At 37.3% G+C, this 18,638-nt stretch overlaps 1 protein-coding gene across 2 annotated transcripts in view; it reads right to left on the reverse strand.

Moving 5' to 3' along the window:
* WDR11 (WD repeat domain 11) overlaps positions 1 to 16,214 on the reverse strand; it is a 54,446-nt gene extending 38,232 nt beyond the window's left edge. Inside the window, exons 1-9 of one of the 2 annotated variants that reach the window (XM_057530974.1) lie at positions 16,061 to 16,214; positions 14,962 to 15,073; positions 8,758 to 8,911; positions 7,622 to 7,795; positions 4,855 to 5,041; positions 2,229 to 2,394; positions 1,688 to 1,802; positions 630 to 825; positions 191 to 291 (exon numbers count right to left, since the gene is read on the reverse strand). In XM_057530974.1, the coding sequence (XP_057386957.1) occupies positions 191 to 291; positions 630 to 825; positions 1,688 to 1,802; positions 2,229 to 2,394; positions 4,855 to 5,041; positions 7,622 to 7,795; positions 8,758 to 8,911; positions 14,962 to 15,073; positions 16,061 to 16,146 (1,291 nt within the window). In that variant the 5' untranslated portion in view covers positions 16,147 to 16,214. Of the gene's footprint in view, positions 1 to 190; positions 295 to 629; positions 826 to 1,687; positions 1,803 to 2,228; positions 2,395 to 4,854; positions 5,042 to 7,621; positions 7,796 to 8,757; positions 8,912 to 14,961; positions 15,074 to 16,060 lie in introns of both variants that reach the window. The other variant, XM_057530973.1, reaches the window with a different exon arrangement.
* Positions 16,215 to 18,638: the final 2,424 nt, after the last annotated feature.

Raw genomic sequence — 18,638 nt, forward strand, 5'->3', positions numbered from 1 at the left:
TACTTCAGGTACTGTTATGCTTAAATATTTTATACCCCTCTGATTTATTTAGGAAAGAATTAAGTCTACATTTTAGTTTCCTGAAGTATTAACTTTGACTTTATAATAACTGCAACCACTGACTATTAATTTTGCCCTTCAAAAAGTATACCTAACATGAAAGTGAGAGAAAAACAAAAAAGCAGTTTACCAATCATGTTATCTAAGGAGAGGTCTGGGAGTTTATTCTGTAGCACTCCTACAGGAATTCCACAGAAAGACACGGGTGAATATAAAGGTGACACGCCAGAACTACTGCAAAGACATAATAATTAGATGGTTCTTACATATTTAAAACATATTTAAAACCTGGTTCTTACATATTTAAAACCTGCATCACATGTTAGTAACTCAAAATACTAATTTTAGATCATAGTATCCTATCAATTTTTACAGTATTCATTAATCTAACCCATAGGTGAAATATCTCTAGCAGGTTTACATAATCCCCTAATCATCTAAAGTCTTAATTATCAATTTAAAAATATTTTTTTCAGAAAAAAGGTCCTGCTATTTTTATATGATTCTGGTAATCTAAAGAAAGCAGGAAACAAAGCAAAACAAAAAAGAGATCCTATTGGTTCATTTACCTGTTCCGTGAATTTCGATTACAAACGGCAGACTTCAGTTCCCATATCATAACCCTGCCATCACTCACTATGAGGGCAGCTGCATTCTCATTGACAGGACAACACACCATACTGAAGGGACGGACAGTTTTTGTCACCCTGATTGCATCACACTGGCTTCGTAAATCATAGGTAAGCTCCTGGACAGGATCTGGATCTTAACAGAGTATAGTTTTCTTTTAAATATTAGAAAGCAACCATATCAATGTCACTGCTACTTGTTTTAATTTAAGTAATACCTCAACCAAAAAGGATATCATCCCTTCACTAATGCAAAGTTTGTCAAAAATGGCTTCCCTGTTTACAATTACTAATTTCTTCAGGATATAAAGATAATTTACTTAATGACTGTCTACACCAAGTTTAATTTCCAAAATAATTATTATCAAAATAGTCTATTTAATATTTTTAAAATAAAGAAAATTCTTTGAAAAAGGATCAACAGTAATGTATGATTAAATAATGAACAGTGCACTTGTAGCCCAACATAGTTTACTGTGGTCTACAATAAGCCTGAAAATAATTATACTTTATAAAAGATGTGAAAGTCACTTTCACCTTTACATAGTACATCATTCCATAAAAACATTAGTTTTGTTCTCCAGGATAAGACTGATACTGACAACTGAATGCCCTGGAGACTTATTAACCTGTTAACTTCACCATGGAAATCCTAAAGCAGAGAAGTCAAAGGGGTGTAATAATAAAGGTATATACAAGGTTGGACTTGTGCTAAAGAAATAATCACAAAATATAACATCCACTTAGCTCATGGATATAATCAAGAAGGGATTACAAAATATTACTATCTTTGCAGCATACAAGAGGTGCACTGTTACAACACTCAGAGATTATCTTGGGCTTGGGCTTTTTTACACCTCATGTTATAACCATATTCTACTTTCTTAAGGCAAGGATTATTATTAACTCCATGCTTTGGTAAGTATTTGCCACATGAAGCTTTATAAAATAATTCTGAAGAAAAATATAATTAACATTATTGTGAGATATAAACTCACCTGGTTCCTCACTTGAAGTGGTGAAAATACTATTGTAAGATCTTCGAACACGTAAGGTTATACAACCATTTTCATGTAGGCAAAATAAACCATCACGTTGAAAGCAGGGTATTACCTTTAAATAGATGATGTATTTGTTTTTTAAAACAATAGATTTTAAAAGTATATACAGTGAGATTCATAAACTCATATTTAGAGAATATGGGCGAAAAAAACCCCAAAACACAAAAATACACATATAATCCCCTAGTTTTAAAACTAAATGAACATTTTAAACAATCCATCAATAATCCTAAAAAATCTGTCTTTATCCATGTAACTTAAATAGTTCAGTACATATCTCCAGATCAGTCAGAAGAATTTCTAGAGTTAAATCAAACCAATCTAAAGTGCAGAAAAATAAGGAATGTAAAATAACATTGTTAATATTTAAATAAATAGAAAAAGAGAAAGTGAGACTAAGGACTTTTGTAAGATTATGGTTTTTCTCTACATAATTCATAATCAACTTTTGGTAATATAATTTATAAGCTGTAGATACCTGCAGAAATGGAACTCCTGTTCGTTCTACTGCAATCACACCCACTGTCTGATTCACCTCAAGGTCAAGGATTAAAATCTCTCGAGGATAGAGTAGCAACATGTGATTCCTTTTGGAAGGAAGGTATGCCAACTGAAGGCAATCATTGAGAGTTATGAATTCAGCACTGAAAAAAGTAAACATTTACTTCAGGCACCAAGAAATGAGTCAGACACACAAATGAACTTACTCATGAAACAGAAACAGACTCAGAGAAACAGAAAACAAATTTATGGTTACCAAAGGGGGAAGGAGGTAGGGGAGGGATAAATTAAGTGTTTGGAATCAGCAGACACAAACTACTATATATAAAACAGATAAACAACAAGGTCCTACTGTGTAGCACAGGGAACTAGATTCAATATCCTGTAATAAACTATAATGGAAAAGAATCTGAAAAAGAACACGTAATATAATACGTATAACTGAACCACTTTGCTGTACACCAGAAACTAACATAGCATTGTAAATTAACCATAATTCAATTAAAAAAAAAGAGTCAGACTTTATTCGTATCAGAAAAAGCTAAAAAAGGATTGAATTTTGTACTTTCCACATAATAACTGTCAATGAGAATGTACAACTGTTTCCTGAAATGACCAACATGGGCTAGCATCTAAAAATTAGATCTCTCCTTTGTGCCAAAATGCAAATTACGACAATGATACTGCATAGGTCAGATAGAGACATATTTCTGAATATTTGAAAATGTAAAGTAGTCTAAGTCTGTGGTATGAGATGGTCAGCGACAATACTATATGGCATTCACAAGATAGTAGTTTTATTTTGATTTTGTAATTAGAAGTACTAGACAGACTGCTGAAATGAAGCCTCAGGACTAAAACATAAAGCACGTAGGGCAGTTAGGGCTAGGCAACTGGATCAGGAGTCACTGCACTATCTGACGGCTTGGGCAAGGCCTTCATTCACTTTTCAGCTGTCTTAAAGCTTTCTTGAAACAAAGCTTGGTACTTTATTCACTTACCACAGCATTTTCTTCTGTGTAAATAAAAGAGATGAAATGATATGAGGATTATAAAGACTGTTAAAGAGTCTCAAAACTCATTTTAGTAAGTTGTGATTGTGGTATGTATTTAATCACAACTTTATTTTATAATAAATTTATATTTAATATATTTCAGTAGGAATGGGCATACAATTATGTACCTTTTTTCTTACATAACAATTTTATTAAAAGGTTTTGAAACTTAAAATAAAGTTAGATTAGAGAACTAGAGACAGGGATGTGGACTGCATTAAAACCCTGGCTCTGCATTTCCTAGCTGGGTGAGCTTAAGCAACATATTTAAAACAATGTGAGACTCAGCTTCCTCATTTATAATGTGGGCACAGTACTACTGCCCAGGATTGTAGCAAGATTATATGTAATAATGTATGTGAAAGCACCCAGAGTAGTTCTATTTGAAGGGATAAATAATGCATTTCCCCAGTACTCAAGATGAACATATGATTCACATGACAGAAAATATAACATATATAAATCATAACTTATAAAACTATGCAGGCAAAAAATAATTATTTATGATACAGAATCAATGCAAAGTAAGTAAAAAGTTCTCAAGATATTTAAGGAGCAATCAAATTATTTCAGCACAGGGTGGGGGATAAATTAGTGAATTTAATCAGCCTATGGTTTACTATATAAAAATGATATTTACATATAAATTCAGAATGTATTTGTAGAGCAATTTGTATTTTACATTTTTTAGGTAATTACCCACAAAGTCTAGATAGAATAATCTTAGCATATTAAAAATAAAAGCTTTTAAAAAATAAATGCCAAAAAAACTACCAAAGCAATAAAAATATAAGAACTACCATAGCACTAGGAAAAAGACAGAAATCTATTTTTAATGCATAAAATTAGTTCTTTAAAATAAAATTGTATTCAGTTGAAATTTCTGAAATAAACAATAATAGCTAGCCTTTACCAAAAGAATGCTTATTGAGTATCAGACACTATGTTCAGTACTTAAGCTATTGCACCTATTAATCCTTACAACCCTAAGAAATCCTTTAAAACACTATTTTAGAGATTGGGAGAGTGAAATTTGAGCAAGATTAAATTATATTTTGAGTCACAGAGCTACAGCTTCCCTTAGAATCTTGGCCCTTAAACAGTATGGGAAACATCTTCATATGCATGAGAAAAACACCTATATTTTATTGGCTAATGAGATGACACAGCATTTAAGTCAGGAAAATGTATTTAAAATGAAAATCCAGCTTTTGTCCCCCAATTTTTAATGTGTTCAGTAGCCATAATCTTAGAATCTTTACCTCTTATTTTCAGAAGTCAAAACTTTTCATGTGTAAAAATCAGTGGGGGTTGTTTACCACATTACTGGAAACAAAGGAGCCACGTTAATGCTAAATCTCTTCTTAGGGGAAGAAACAAAAAACATTTTTCCTGTTATAAATTCAAAATTACAAACAAGAAAGGGTAACATGAAGAAAATTAATCTTAGTACATCTCCAAAAATGATGTTTTCATGAATAGATAATATCTAGATAAATGTTGAATAAATAAATGAATGTTGCTGTTAGTTTTACACTTGTAACCTACCTAGGTTTCTCTTGAGTGATTAAGATTTTCACTTTATTAAGAGCCTTCTTGGCCCCTGTGGCTGCAGCCAGCTTGCTGTGAGCTGGGCTGGAGTGTGGGCTGGATATGTACACTTTTTTCCCAGGGCCTGAGGGTGGCTTGGATGGAGAGAAGTCTGAGATGAATACAATGCCCTCACTGGTGAGTACTGTATTGAGAGAAGCAAAACTCTGATTAAAGTTTAATCAAGTTTACCATAGAGTTTTATTCCAATACAATTTTGAGAGCAAAGTAATGATAATTTTAATAATATAGAACTGGCAGTGTTATGCAGTCATAACATAATGGGAATGCTCTCCAAGTTACAGTGAAACTGGTGGTCCATTACAATTCATCAGAGGCCTCCAAGCTCAGCATTCCAAATTAATGTTTTATATTAAAAAGACACCAGAAGGTTACTGGCAGAAAGAACAAATGTTTGTTCTTCCAAATATATTCAGTGCATGGACTTTCATTAAAAACCTTTCCTCATTATATCTCATAACTTCAAAATCCAAAGACTTTCAGAATATAAAATTCACAGAAGAAAAAAAAAATCCCATATGGCTCTGCGTATGACACTTGGTAAGTTCAAATATTTGACTTGATGATACTAATTTTTCATCATTATCATGAGCTACTCAGTCTAAATATATTTCCTTTTTCTTCTTGCGTATCAAATTGAACCTCGGGATGTGTAAAGAGTGTTCTTTTTCTCTTTACATCTAGAGTAAAAGTGAAGTGCCAACAGCGGTTTACTAAGTGTACAGGAAACAGAAATATTCAAGGAGGCAGCACCACAATTAACAATACAAATTATACCTTTTTATGACTGAAAAAATAATCCCCCTCAAAACAGGCTGGCTAATACTAATACATATCTGATTATAAAAGTCTTATCTATCCTGGCAATCAGCAAGGCTGCTTTAAACACAGGGAACAAAGCAGCATTCAAGAATCATGACAACCCCAGCACATTCAATGAGCAAATTAAAGATGTTAGGTCAACTGATGCTTTGAAATATATAGTGCTTTCATCAACCAAATTACAGAGATGCAGTAAATTAGCCTGAAGCCTCTCTCCTTTCAGATTACAGAAGTCACCCTTCAAGGTCCCAGTCATTCCTTCTTTTGTGATGCCCTCACTCCCTGACTCTGCCAGCTAGGCCAGCCCTCCTCTGTGCTCCCACAGCACTGCATTTCACAGCAAACTAGTGAGTGAATGAGTGAGTGAGTGTACACATACGTTCATATACACACATTTATATATACGAAGCCTAAACACATTGTACTGCAATTAGCTGTGTTTCCCATTTTAATTTCTACTTGTCTGTCCTACTCTCCCTGCATCAACTCACACATACACACACCCCTCAATAAATGTTGGTGGATACATGTTAGAATTTTGAGTCATTCAAATCCAGGGAAAACATTCTTTACCATAGTTAATCCCCTTACCTCTTTCCAGTCGTTGATCAAATATCAAAATGAAGCCTACTTTGACCACTTTATCTAATACAACAATTTGCCCACTCCCATTCCCCCACTCCCTTTACCTTGTTTTACTTTTTTATACCACTTATAACCTCTTAATATATTGTAATTTATTAATTCATTATGTTCATCGTTTACAATCTGACTCTCCCTCACTAGAATGCAAACTTTATGAAGGAAGGAATTCTTGCCTTGGTTCACTGATATATTCCAGGTTCCCAGAACACTCCTGGCATACAACAATAGCTCAAGAAATATCTGTTGGATAACTGAATAAAAAATATTTTCTACATAATTTAGTCACAAAAATATCTGTCTAGAATCTAATTTTTTTTTTTTTTTTTTTTAAAGTTTTACTTGATTTTATTTATTTATTTTTGGCTGTGTTGGGTCTTCGGTTCGTGCGAGGGCTTTCTCCAGTTGCGGCAAGTGGGGGCCACTCTTCATCGCGGTGCGGGGACCGCTCTTCATCGCGGTGCGCGGGCCTTTCTCTATCGCGGCCCCTCCCGTCGCGGGGCACAGGCTCCAGACGCGCAGGCTCAGCAATTGTGGCTCACGGGCCCAGCTGCTCCGTGGCATGTGGGATCTTCCCAGACCAGGGCTCGAACCCGTGTCCCCTGCATTAGCAGGCAGATTCTCAACCACTGCGCCACCAGGGAAGCCCCAGAATCTAATTTTTAGATCAGTAGCTCAGTGAAATATCAAAAGCACGTTGGGAAAAACAGCCTCCACGAGAAAAAAATCCCTTGGGCTTGGTCTGTTCCTGACATGCATCTGTTTATGGCACTCAAAATACACGGCATGAATTAAAACAATTTTTTAAAAAGGAAGAAATGAATTTCGCCACAGACTAAATGAAACCCTTGACTCAGGTTCTTTCGATGTTCCTAGAAAAAAATTTAATTAAGTCTGAATTAGAGTAACACAGCAACTCTCTCTTTCTCTGACTAATCTAATTCTGTTCACAAATTCCACACAGCGAAGGTCTAGCTTGCTGATTTAAATTTCTAACCATCAGAATACTTGCAAAAGCTATGGGTTATGATTTAGTATCTGTAATAGGAGCTGAAAATATATGAACTAAATGTGTTTCTCATTTTAACATTATAAATGTATGAAGGGTGTGTGTGTGTGTGTGTGTGTGTGTGTGTGTGTGTGTGTGTGTGTGTGTGTGTGTGTGTATCTTATGTACATAGCATTAACCATATATGTTACAAACACCTCAACTCATTTTCCACAAGAAACTAGTACTCACAAGTTAAATGTGAGGGATCAAAAGGATCAAAAGAAAAAGAAAGAATGTTATCTGCATAGCTCTTCTTCCAGAGTTTGGTGCCAGTATCTGCATTCCAGAGCACAATATAATTTGGCGGATGGATAGCAAGCAATAAATCTCGGGAAGCATCTTGATTCCATAACCACTGAACATCTGTAAAGACCAGAAAAATAAAGGCAAAATTCAGAAATCACCCACTTCAAATTATTTGTCTAATGTGTCCTTGATATCTAGTTGTGTGTGTGTGTGTGTTTACATAATCCTTAAAATCTTAACTACCCCCCCCCCTCAACGTTGCATATATGTGTCAGGACTGATAGGAAAAGTTAATTTTATATAAAAATGAGCTGTCTGGACATTAGAATCTAGAGGTCAAAATTTCCAAGTAATCTGAAATATTACTTCAAAGAAAATACAAAGCAATTTACACTATTCATTATTTAAAACTTTATGTCAAAGACTGTCCTAGCCATGATCAATGTCAGACTCTCCTAATGTTTTTGTGGAATCACTTAATGGGACTTTACAGAATTTCATGTTTTTTCATAACAATAAAGAGGATAAGGATCTAGTTCAGTAGTACAGTAAGTACTTGACAAGTATTTTTTAAATAGTCATTTAAAAGATTCACTCAGTCAACAGAGCCACTCAGTCAAAGCCTGAAGAGCCCAGGAATACTGTATTGATTATAGGTCAGTAACATAAGCAAGCTAACAAATGATCTATATGAAAATGAGAAAAAAATTTTATCTCTATTAAGAGAAAGTAAGCACTGAGGGCTAATTCAAAAGAGCAGTTCGGGCAAGCTTACTTATATTATAGCTTACATTTACAAGACTGTTCACAGCAGCTTCATTTTTCTCATCATCATGCTCAACTGAGGGCAAGACTGAAATTAATGCATTTTACCAAAGCACAAATCAACTGAGATTTGAGGAAATAAGCCCAGAAGCGTATTGATAAGGAAAAGAAAGCTAGATTTGGATCAGCAGAACAGGCTAAACACAATCAAGAGTTAACTGAGAAGTGACGAAATTAAACGAATGGGAAAAACCAACCACTCTAAGAGTAAGTGTATTAATACAGACGCTTGGCGGAGTACAGACTTTCCTCACCCTGAATAGGCTTGGCATGCTCCTGGATCTCACACTGAGCTACTCCTGCTGCTACATCCCAAACGATGATCTTTCCATTGACATCAGCAGAAGCTAAGCGCAAGGAATATGGCGAGCCAATGTTATGGTGATAATTTTCCCTGGCCCATTTAACCTAGTATCAAGAAGAAATCAAATCAAGTAAATACTTGCACTGGATGAAACTACACATAATTTTCATAAAACACCAACTGGAACCCAAACTACATTCTACACTTATATTATAAAAATAGGGAACTAGGGAACCCTACTACACTGTTGGTGGGAATGTAAATTGGTACAGCCACTATGGAGAACAGTATGGAGGTTCCTTAAAAAACTAAAAATAGAACTACCATATGACCCAGCAATCTCACTTCTGGGCATATACCCGGAGAAAACCATAATTCAAAAAGATACATGCACCCCAATGTTCACTGCAGCACTATTTACAATAGGCAGGACATGGAAGCAAACTAAATGTCCCTCAATGGAGGAATGGATAAAAATGTGGTACATACATACAATGGAATATTACTCATCCATAAAAAAGAACAAAATAATGCCATTTATAGCAACATGAATGGACACAGACATTGCCATACTGAGTGAAGTAAGTCAGGTACAGAAAGACAAATATCATATGATATTGCTTATATGTGGAATCTAAAAAAAAGGGTACAAATGAACTTATTTACGAAACAGACGTAGAGTCACGAATATAGTAAACAAACTTATGATTACCAAGGGATAAGGGCAGGCGGAGGGATAAATTGGGAGATTGGGATTGACATTTACACACTACTATATATAAAATAGATAACTAATAAGAACCTGCTGTATAGCACAGAGGACTCTACTTAATACTCTGTAATGGGCTACATGGGAAAAGAATCTAAAAAAAAAAAGTGGATATGTGTGTATGTATAACTGATTCACTTTGCTGTACAGCAGAAACTAACACAACATTGTAAATCAACTATACTCCAATAAAAATTTTTAAAAGAGGAAACTAGCTTCCATCTTGAAAGTCAGACATTTTTATTATTATGATATTTTTTAAAAGTTGCAATTAAAATATTTTTGAAAACATCACAATGTTCCTGCCTTTAAAATATGAAAAATGATGCACAGCCTTACTCATCTGGGGAATTCAGGTAAAAAAAACTCCAGAACACCATATCTTAAAATGGTATGATCATTGGTATATCGTTTGATCATAGTAATAACCATAAAATCTAATTCTGACATAACATGTAAAATCCTAAATTGCTAAGCAGAATCTTTTCCTGCATTCTATTCTTCTAATTAAAAGGAGACAACTTACAGCTACAAAAACCTTGCAAAGGAAAAAACCAAAAGCAAACAAAAACTCTGGCTATCCCTCTCATTAAATTGGAAAATAACGTTAACAGTTTTTTCTCTAAAAAACAAATTTGTGCATCATAGTTTTAGTAATATCATTAAGAATAGTTTTTTTAAAAAATAAAAAACACGAGAATCCTGGCACAAAATCAAGGAATTAACTGAGCATCGAATAATGGCAGAGTAAGGAATAAAACACAGAGTCCTTACTCTGAGCCAAGGCCTTCCCTGGACACAACCTCCCCTCCCCTCTAGCTCAGCATCCTATTTGCTTACTTCAGAACATTTCCCACACAACACTTTGTAATTACTCTGTTTACTTTCTTTTGACCTATCACCAACCCTATCACCAATCCCGCTCCATAGGGCAGGATCACCAAGGCCTCGCTCACATTTCTATCCCCGAGCCTATAACACAGTGCTTGCAGCTGACGTTCGAGTATGTGTTCAGTAAACGAACTTAACACCACAGACACTTCAAGTATATACCTATGTAGACATATGTACACAGACACACATATGTGTGTATTTATAAGTAAGCACTCATAGAAAATGCTAGGTTAGGGAAGCATGCTAACCAATTCCAACAGCCTTCATGAAAAAGATGGAAACAAAAAGTTTTCTCAACTCCAGTGTTAATAAGCCTTATGTTTCTACTCCAACACATCTTTTCCTCAGGCAAGAATTTTTTTAATAAAATGTGTGTGTAGGCATATATATATATGCATATATGTTTGAATGTATATAAACGTATATTCACATGTGTGAATGTATGTATACTCTCCCTCCTCATTATTTGCAGATTCTGTATTTGTGAATTTGCCTACTCGCTAAAACGTATTTGTGATTTTATTTGCGAAATCAGTATTTGCAGTGCTTTTGCAGTCATTCATGGACATGTGCAGGGTAGTGAAAAATCTGAGTCCCTCAACATACAACTGCATCCCAGCTGTGGTTGAATGAGGCACTCTTGTTCCAGTTCTCATAATGTAAACAAATGTCTTTTCTGAGGTCTATTAAGTACCATGTTTTTTGCATTTTTGTGCTTCTTGTTGACGATTTCACTGTTTAAAATGGTCCTCAAGCGCAGCGTTGAAGTGCTGTCTAGTGCTCCTGAGCACAAGAAGTTGTGACGTGCCTTACAGAAAGAAAACACGTGAAATAACCTTTGTCCAGGCATGAATTATAGTGCTGTCGGTCATGAGCTCACTGATAATAAACCAACAATATATAATAAATGTCTTTTAACAGAAACACATATAAAACAAGGTTATGTATCAATCAGTTGATGAAAATATTGTGACTAAAGGCTCACTCGGAACCACACCGTGTACTTCCCCGAGGAGCCATCAATGTTTCAGTATATGCTAACTCAGCGTTTGCAACAACTTTACAGAATAAAACTACCACGGATAAGAATTATTGTTGTGTGTGTGTGTGTGTGTGTGTGTGTGTGTGTGTGTAGTACTTGAATTCCATCTTTGTAAATGTCAAGCAGTGTACATATTAAAAAAAAAAATCAGACCTACTAGAGAATGGACTTGAGGACACGGGGAGGGGGAAGGGTAAGCTGGGACAAAGTGAGAGAGTGGCATGGACATATATACACTACCAAACGTAAAATAGATAGCTAGTGGGAAGCAGTCGCATAGCACAGGGAGATCAGCTCGGTGCTTTGTGACCACCTAGAGGGGTGGGATAGGGAGGGTGGGAGGGAGGGAGACGCAAGAGGGAAGAGATATGGGGATATATGTATATGTATAACTGATTCACTTTGTCATAAAGCAGAAACTAACACACCATTGTAAAGCAATTATACTACAATAAAAATGTTAAAAAAAAATCACTAAACACAGCATAATCAAACTGCTGAAAATCAAGATAAGGAGATGAGACGAGAAAAGATACAATGCATACACAGAAACAAAGACAAAAATTTCTCATTAAAAATTACCCAAGCTGGGAGTGATATCTTTAAAGCACTACAAGAAAAAAAGAAAAACAAAAAACAAAAAAACTGGTGAAATAGTTTCTCAGCCAAATAAAAGCTGAGAGGATCAACCAGCTGAGAGGATCAGATACCTCAAGGACTTAAAGGAAATTCTTCAGGCAAAAGGAATATGACGCCAGACTGAAACACAGATCTACACTAAGAAATGAAAACTCCAGAAATGCCAAAAAGATAGAAATGGGGGGGGGGGGAGAGAATATATTTTTTCTCAAAATAAAAAAAAACAAAAAAACAAAAAAACCCCCTATACCTAACATCAGAATTGATGGTGAAGGACTGAATGCTTTCCTCCTAGGCTCAGGAATAAGACAAGAGTATCCTCCCTCCACTTCTATTCATTGTAGTAGAGGTCCTAGTCAACACAATAGGACAAAGGAAAAGAAATAAAAGACACCAGATTATCAGTGAAAAACCCAAACTTGTCGTTATCTGCAGATAACATGATTGTCTATGTTAAAAAAAAAAAAATCACCCAAATTACTAGATCTAACAAGTTTAGCAAGATCACAAGATACATGTTAGTATTAAAAAAAAAAATCACCTGTATTTTTCTCTACTTCACATTACATACAAAAATTAACTCAAAATGGATCTGAAATTTAAATATAAGAGCTAAAACCATACATTCTTAGATGAAAACAAAGGTGTAAATCTTCTTGACATTGGGAAGAGCAATGGTTCTTGGATACAGCAACAAAAGAAAAAAAATTATACCTACATCAAAATTTAAAACTTGTGCTTCATAGGGCACTATCAAAAAAGTGAAAGATAACTCACAGAATGAGGGAAAATATTTGCCAACCATATATCTGATAAGGGACTTGTATCTAGAATACATAAAGAACTCTTACAACTCCAAAATTTTTAAAAATACAATTTTAAAATGGGCAAAGGAATGAACAGACACTTCTCAGAGAAGATCTACAAATGGCCAAAAAACACATGAAAAGATGCTAAACATCATTAGCCATCAGAGAAATGCAAACCAAAACCACAATGAGAACCACTTCATATCTGCTAGGATGGCTATAATCAAAAGGACATGTAATAACAAGTGTTGTTCAGGATGAGGAGAAATTGGAGCCTTCATACGCTGCTATAGGAATGTAAAATAGTGCAGCCTCTTTGGAAAATGGTCTGGCAGTTCCTCAAAAAGTTAAACATAGAGTTACCACGAGTCAGCAATTCTAATCCTAGGCATATATCCAAGAGAAATGAAAACATAGGTTCACACAAACAGACTGTGCACAAATGTTCACAGCAGTATTATTCATAATACCTAAAAAGTGGGAAATACCCAAATGTCCATCAATAAATAAATATTGTATTTCATACAATGGAATATTATTCAGCAATAAAAAGGAACAGAGTATTGACATATGCTACGGCATGGATGAACCTTGAAACATTATGCTAGGTGAAAGAAGCCAGGCACATATCGTATCGTCTCATTTATTTGAAATGCCTAGAACAGACAAATCTACAGGACAGAAAGTAGATTAGTGGCTGCCTAGGGATGAAGGGGACGGGGAAAAGGCATGGGTGGCAACTGCTAACGGGTACAGGGTTTCTTTTGGGGGTTATGAAACTGACTGTGGTGACAGCTACACAGCTCTGTGGATATACTGAAAGCCAGGGAATTGTATGCTTTAAACAGGTGAATTTAAATGATATGAATATCTCAGTAAAGCTGTTAACAACGAAAAAGACCCCAAATCTCTATCTCCAATTGTAACATGTCTCCTAAAATTTCAGATGAGTATAATTCAATTGCGCCAGGTGTCTCAGACTTTGCACGTTAAACACTTAAACTCACCGACTTCTCACACACTCACCTCATCAAAGCAACACTGCCATTCAACTACTCAAACAGAAACCTTGGAGTCATTCTATTCTGACTCTCCCTTAAGATTGTTTACTATCAAGGCTATCAAGTTTACCTCTTAGCTCCTAAATGTAACTCCTTCACGCCTCCGCTTTATTTTAGGCCCTAAGAATTTCCTGCCCAAATTACTGCAATTCTCCTAAATGATCCCACTGCCTTGTCTTGCCTTTTTCCAACAGATCCTCCACTGATTCCAGAATGAGTTTTTCTAAAATGCAAATACGATCATATCAATCTCCTACTTAAAAATCCAGATTCCTTCATAATCTTACAAACCTTTCGGGGCAGGTAAATTTCTCCAGCTGTCTTCTTTCATCACTCCTACATGTGTATCCCATCTTCTGGCCATCCTCACACATGTTACTTCCCTTTGTGTATATTCTCCCTTTTTCCTGCAGTGCATCTCTCCAAATTTTCACTTGGCCAACTACTGTTTACCAGTTCCTAAAATGAAAAGACTTCTGAGACCCTCCTCTGATCCCTAAAACGAGGTGACCTGTAGCTCCTTTGTCTTTCCACAGCATATTAGGCAGGTCTCACCTACCACACTGTATTTGTGTGTTTTCTTTTCATTCTTCCTCACTAGACAATGAATTGCTTGAGGGCTTTCATCTCTATATCCTTAGCACATGTTAGGTGCTCAAAATTAATGAGTGAATGAGTGGTCCAGTACATGGTAGAATTAGTGTTTTCCACCAGCTTTGAAATGACCTAAGAACTAGCATTTTAGCTCATCCTAGCTCATCTGAGCCATACTAGCTCATCCTGATGTGACATTATATATGGAAATACTAGGCTACCCCAAATAGATTATCATACTTAAAACCTATTCAACATGTGTACATATGACTTACTGAGATTCTAGCGATATTTAAAACTTTAGAATAGACAATATGTTATAGGGTCAAAGTAGGATCTGACTTACCTTGACAACATCAGCTTTATGTTTTTCTAAAACTTGAAGCGTTTGAGCAGTATTGGAATCAATCACTACCACCAGCGAATGACATCCATAAGCAATTAAACCTTGCCAGCCCCTAACAAAAAGTGTTAAAATTTAAGTAAAAAGCAAAGCAAAGCAACTTCTCTCTTGCCAAGAGGCAGCCTAAATAAGTGAGAAATCTAACATGCACCACCATTAATAAAATTATTTAAGCCCAAAGGCTAGTATTTTACATTATACCATTTAAATAAAACGTCTAGTTTAGCTTTAAAAAAGCTTGTTTAGTTTTTCTTTCAGATAAAAAAAGAAGGTTCTGAGAGATATGCACATAGAGCCGTGAAGACGTATAAAGCAACTCCCGTCGTCTATTTGCCTTTGCGGGCATATACCTCGTCTTATTCAACTTTGAATACTGAGCATCCACAAAGTGCGTGCGACCACGCTCCCCGGTATCTGTGATTAGCCCCGGTCCTTCCCACCAGATAAAAAGACAAACAGTGAACAGGAGGTTTCGGTACTCTTGCCAACATTCCCAGTAGCCACAGCGACCGCAGTTTGCTTTATATCTGTCCAGTTGTTAATTTGCAGTGTCATTTTACAGTAAACCGATAAAGGGGAGACGAAGTGCCGGCGAGAGCACAGGTGCCTGGCACAGGGTCCGGCACACTGTTCAGCGAATAAAGGTAAGAAACAGGGATGAAAGAGAAAGAAGACAGAATGGGGACGAGAACGTGGTAGGGGAATTGACACTGGGGAGAGAAGGCTGGAGACTGGAGAGAGGTTAAGAGACGAGACTGGGAGGGTGAGGAAGGTGTGGGGAAAAGAGCAAAAAGAAACAGAGATGCGAGAACGAGGGCAAATATATCCACACCGGGAAAGTTCCCACACGGGGCATTTACGGCTTTTACAACAACAAAAATCCAGCATTTAAATGAAAATCTCCAAGTGTGAAGGCGGCACCCAGTCTTTGCGAGGCCAAACTAAGCGGTGGGGGGGGGGGGGGATGAAACCTCTTGTTTTGTCCCCTTCCCCTCACAAACTCCTGGCCGAGCCCGGCGGCCTCGGAGCCCCGCGCCCTCACCAGTCCACCGCCGCCTTGTTGTAGGCACTGAGGGCCCCGGTGAGGGTGCGCGCCGACACCTTAAAATTCACCGTGTAGGGCAACATCGCTGCGGCTAAGCCCGGCCCTCGACGCCGACCCGCAACCAGGAAGCGGCGACCACTGCGCTTCCGCTCCAAACAGAGTCCGGGTAGCTCCGTGGGCGCCGCAGTTTGGTTCCGCCGAATCCGAGGTTCCACCGCCCCCAGATACGGCTTCTTTCAGGTTCCGCCACACCTATGTTCCGGCTGCTTCAGGATGCCGCCGCTGTAGCGGTTCCGCAGCTCTGCGTAGGAGCCGGTGGTTCCTGGAAGAAAGAGGTGCTGACTCTGGTTGCGTCCGGTTTGTTCAGACTGGGACTGCGTAGACCTATGTGCCCTGCTGGAAATGGTGAAAAGCAGGAGCTAAAAGCCCCGATTAGCCTTTCTGCCTTGGATTAGTTCACGTAGGGCAACTACCAATGACAGGCACTGTTGTAGGCATCGAAGATGTGGTGATGAAGAAGACACAAAGTCTCCGCCCTCATGGAGTTTATAGAATAAATGCATGTGTGAAGTTAATTGGATGAATGGAGAGAGTGAATGAGAAGAATGGCCGGAACATAAAAAATTTGCAAATATGGAGAATACTCCATATCTGGCCTTGGAAATACTTAAAAAACAACAACCACAAAATAGCGTTTCTCCTGAGGCCAAGTGCCCTTTGCCTGTTTGTCTGTTTGTTGGGGTAGCTTTCGTTTGCCAGTTTCTCCTCTGCTGCTCTCCTTCAAGTCAGACTCAGTGCCTCCCTCCTCTGTACTCCACACTTTTTTTTATCCTTTAACACTCGACACAATGATTTCTTTACAATTTTTGCAGTCTTCTGTCTCTCCCCCAACACATTGCTAGTTCCTTGATCAACAAAAGGAACAAAAGTAATGGTAATTTTGTCATCATGGGTCGTTGTGTCCACCTTATCACTCTTATAAAACAGCTTTCTTAAAGATTACCGACAACGTCCTCTTAGTTGTTAAAGTTAATGAATACATTTTGGCTTTTAGTTGTTCTCTGGCAGTTGTTGCTGCTTCCCTTCCCTTCCTTTGCTGTCCTGCCTTCCCTGCCCCACATCCTTCCCTACTGATGATACTTTGGGGCTAGCAGAGATACCCATAACCACAGATCTAAATATACCACTCCCTCATTAAAAATCATTGGTGCCTCCTGTGACAGAGATTGCTAATTGGCTACCAGAATTTATTCCCCCCTTCCTTCTTAGGAACGTAACCACAATTTGTTTCCAGGCACATTATCACTCCATTAAATTAATACATACCCCAGCTTCCCTTACAACTAGATCAAGTCATAAGGCTAAATTCTGGCCAGTGAGTTGTAAATGGAAGTGTGTAGTGACCTCTGAGAAACCACTCTTCTGTGCTGTCCTTCTGTGCTATTTCAATATTTATACCCTACATTATTGTTATCTGCAGATATGTTTGTCTAGCAAGGGAGACTAATACATTTTTAGGCAACTGTGTTATAGCAGAATAAATACACTCTAGTAGACTTAGAACTCCTCTCAGAAAGGAACCAAATCTCAATATTCCTTTCTTCCCAATGCCCAACACTCTTCCTGGTCCTCAATAAATGACTGATGCTGCAAGAGTTTTAAATGGCCTTAAGCATAAGGTCAACCAGGCATGAGGTGACAGCAAGGAGTCAGCGCAGAAGCTCACAAGTGGAGAAGGGGAGCAGGGAACCCTCTTATAGGAAGAGGAATTAATTAGTTTGAATCTGTAAGCTACCTTGAGGACATGAATGTTGAATATTCAGGGCAAGGATGGATGAACAGCTGGGGTTGGGACAGTAATATGTCTCCCATGGTACGAGAGTGTGAATTAAGTATGTTAATGGGTTTTTATGACTTTCTCTGAAGCGTCTGTCTTGGCCAGTGTGGAAGACAGAATAAACACATTGGACAATTGCTCTTTCCATGGGAAAGAACCTAAGCTCCTCTTCTATGCCTGAAAAACTACCATTTCACTCCATGTCCAATGACGTCAACTCCAAAGCCAGGTAAAGTGGGCTCAGAGCATCCTTCCACTGCTGTCTCATTTGCTTCCCTAAACTAGGACAACTTTTTTTCCTCTTTTAAAGTTGGTGGAGATAAGAATATAATGGTGATATTTCTGATTACTACTCTGCATGGGTGGGACAAAGCAGAGGAAAGGGATGAAGACAGAAATAATATATTACTGAATAAATCACTTTGTGAGTGAAATTTCCAAGGTCACATCAGAGAGAGCGCTGGTAAATTGGTTTGACCATGGATGGAGATGTTGAGGATGAAGGTGATGAAGTCAGTTGCTTACTATGGAGCACTCATAAAATGCCAGGTATTATGACAAGCCCTTCACCTGCATCATCCCACTGAATCTACTCAAAGTCATAAGGCTGTATTATAACAAGTATCCTATGGATGACAAAATTAAGGCTCACAGAGTTGCCTGAAGTTATACAGTCAATAAAAGGCAGAGCCAGTGTTGGAACCCAGGTGAATCTGATTCCAGAACTGATACTTTTAA

Source organism: Balaenoptera acutorostrata, chromosome 16, assembly GCF_949987535.1.
Source record: "Balaenoptera acutorostrata chromosome 16, mBalAcu1.1, whole genome shotgun sequence".
Taxonomy (NCBI): domain Eukaryota; kingdom Metazoa; phylum Chordata; class Mammalia; order Artiodactyla; family Balaenopteridae; genus Balaenoptera; species Balaenoptera acutorostrata.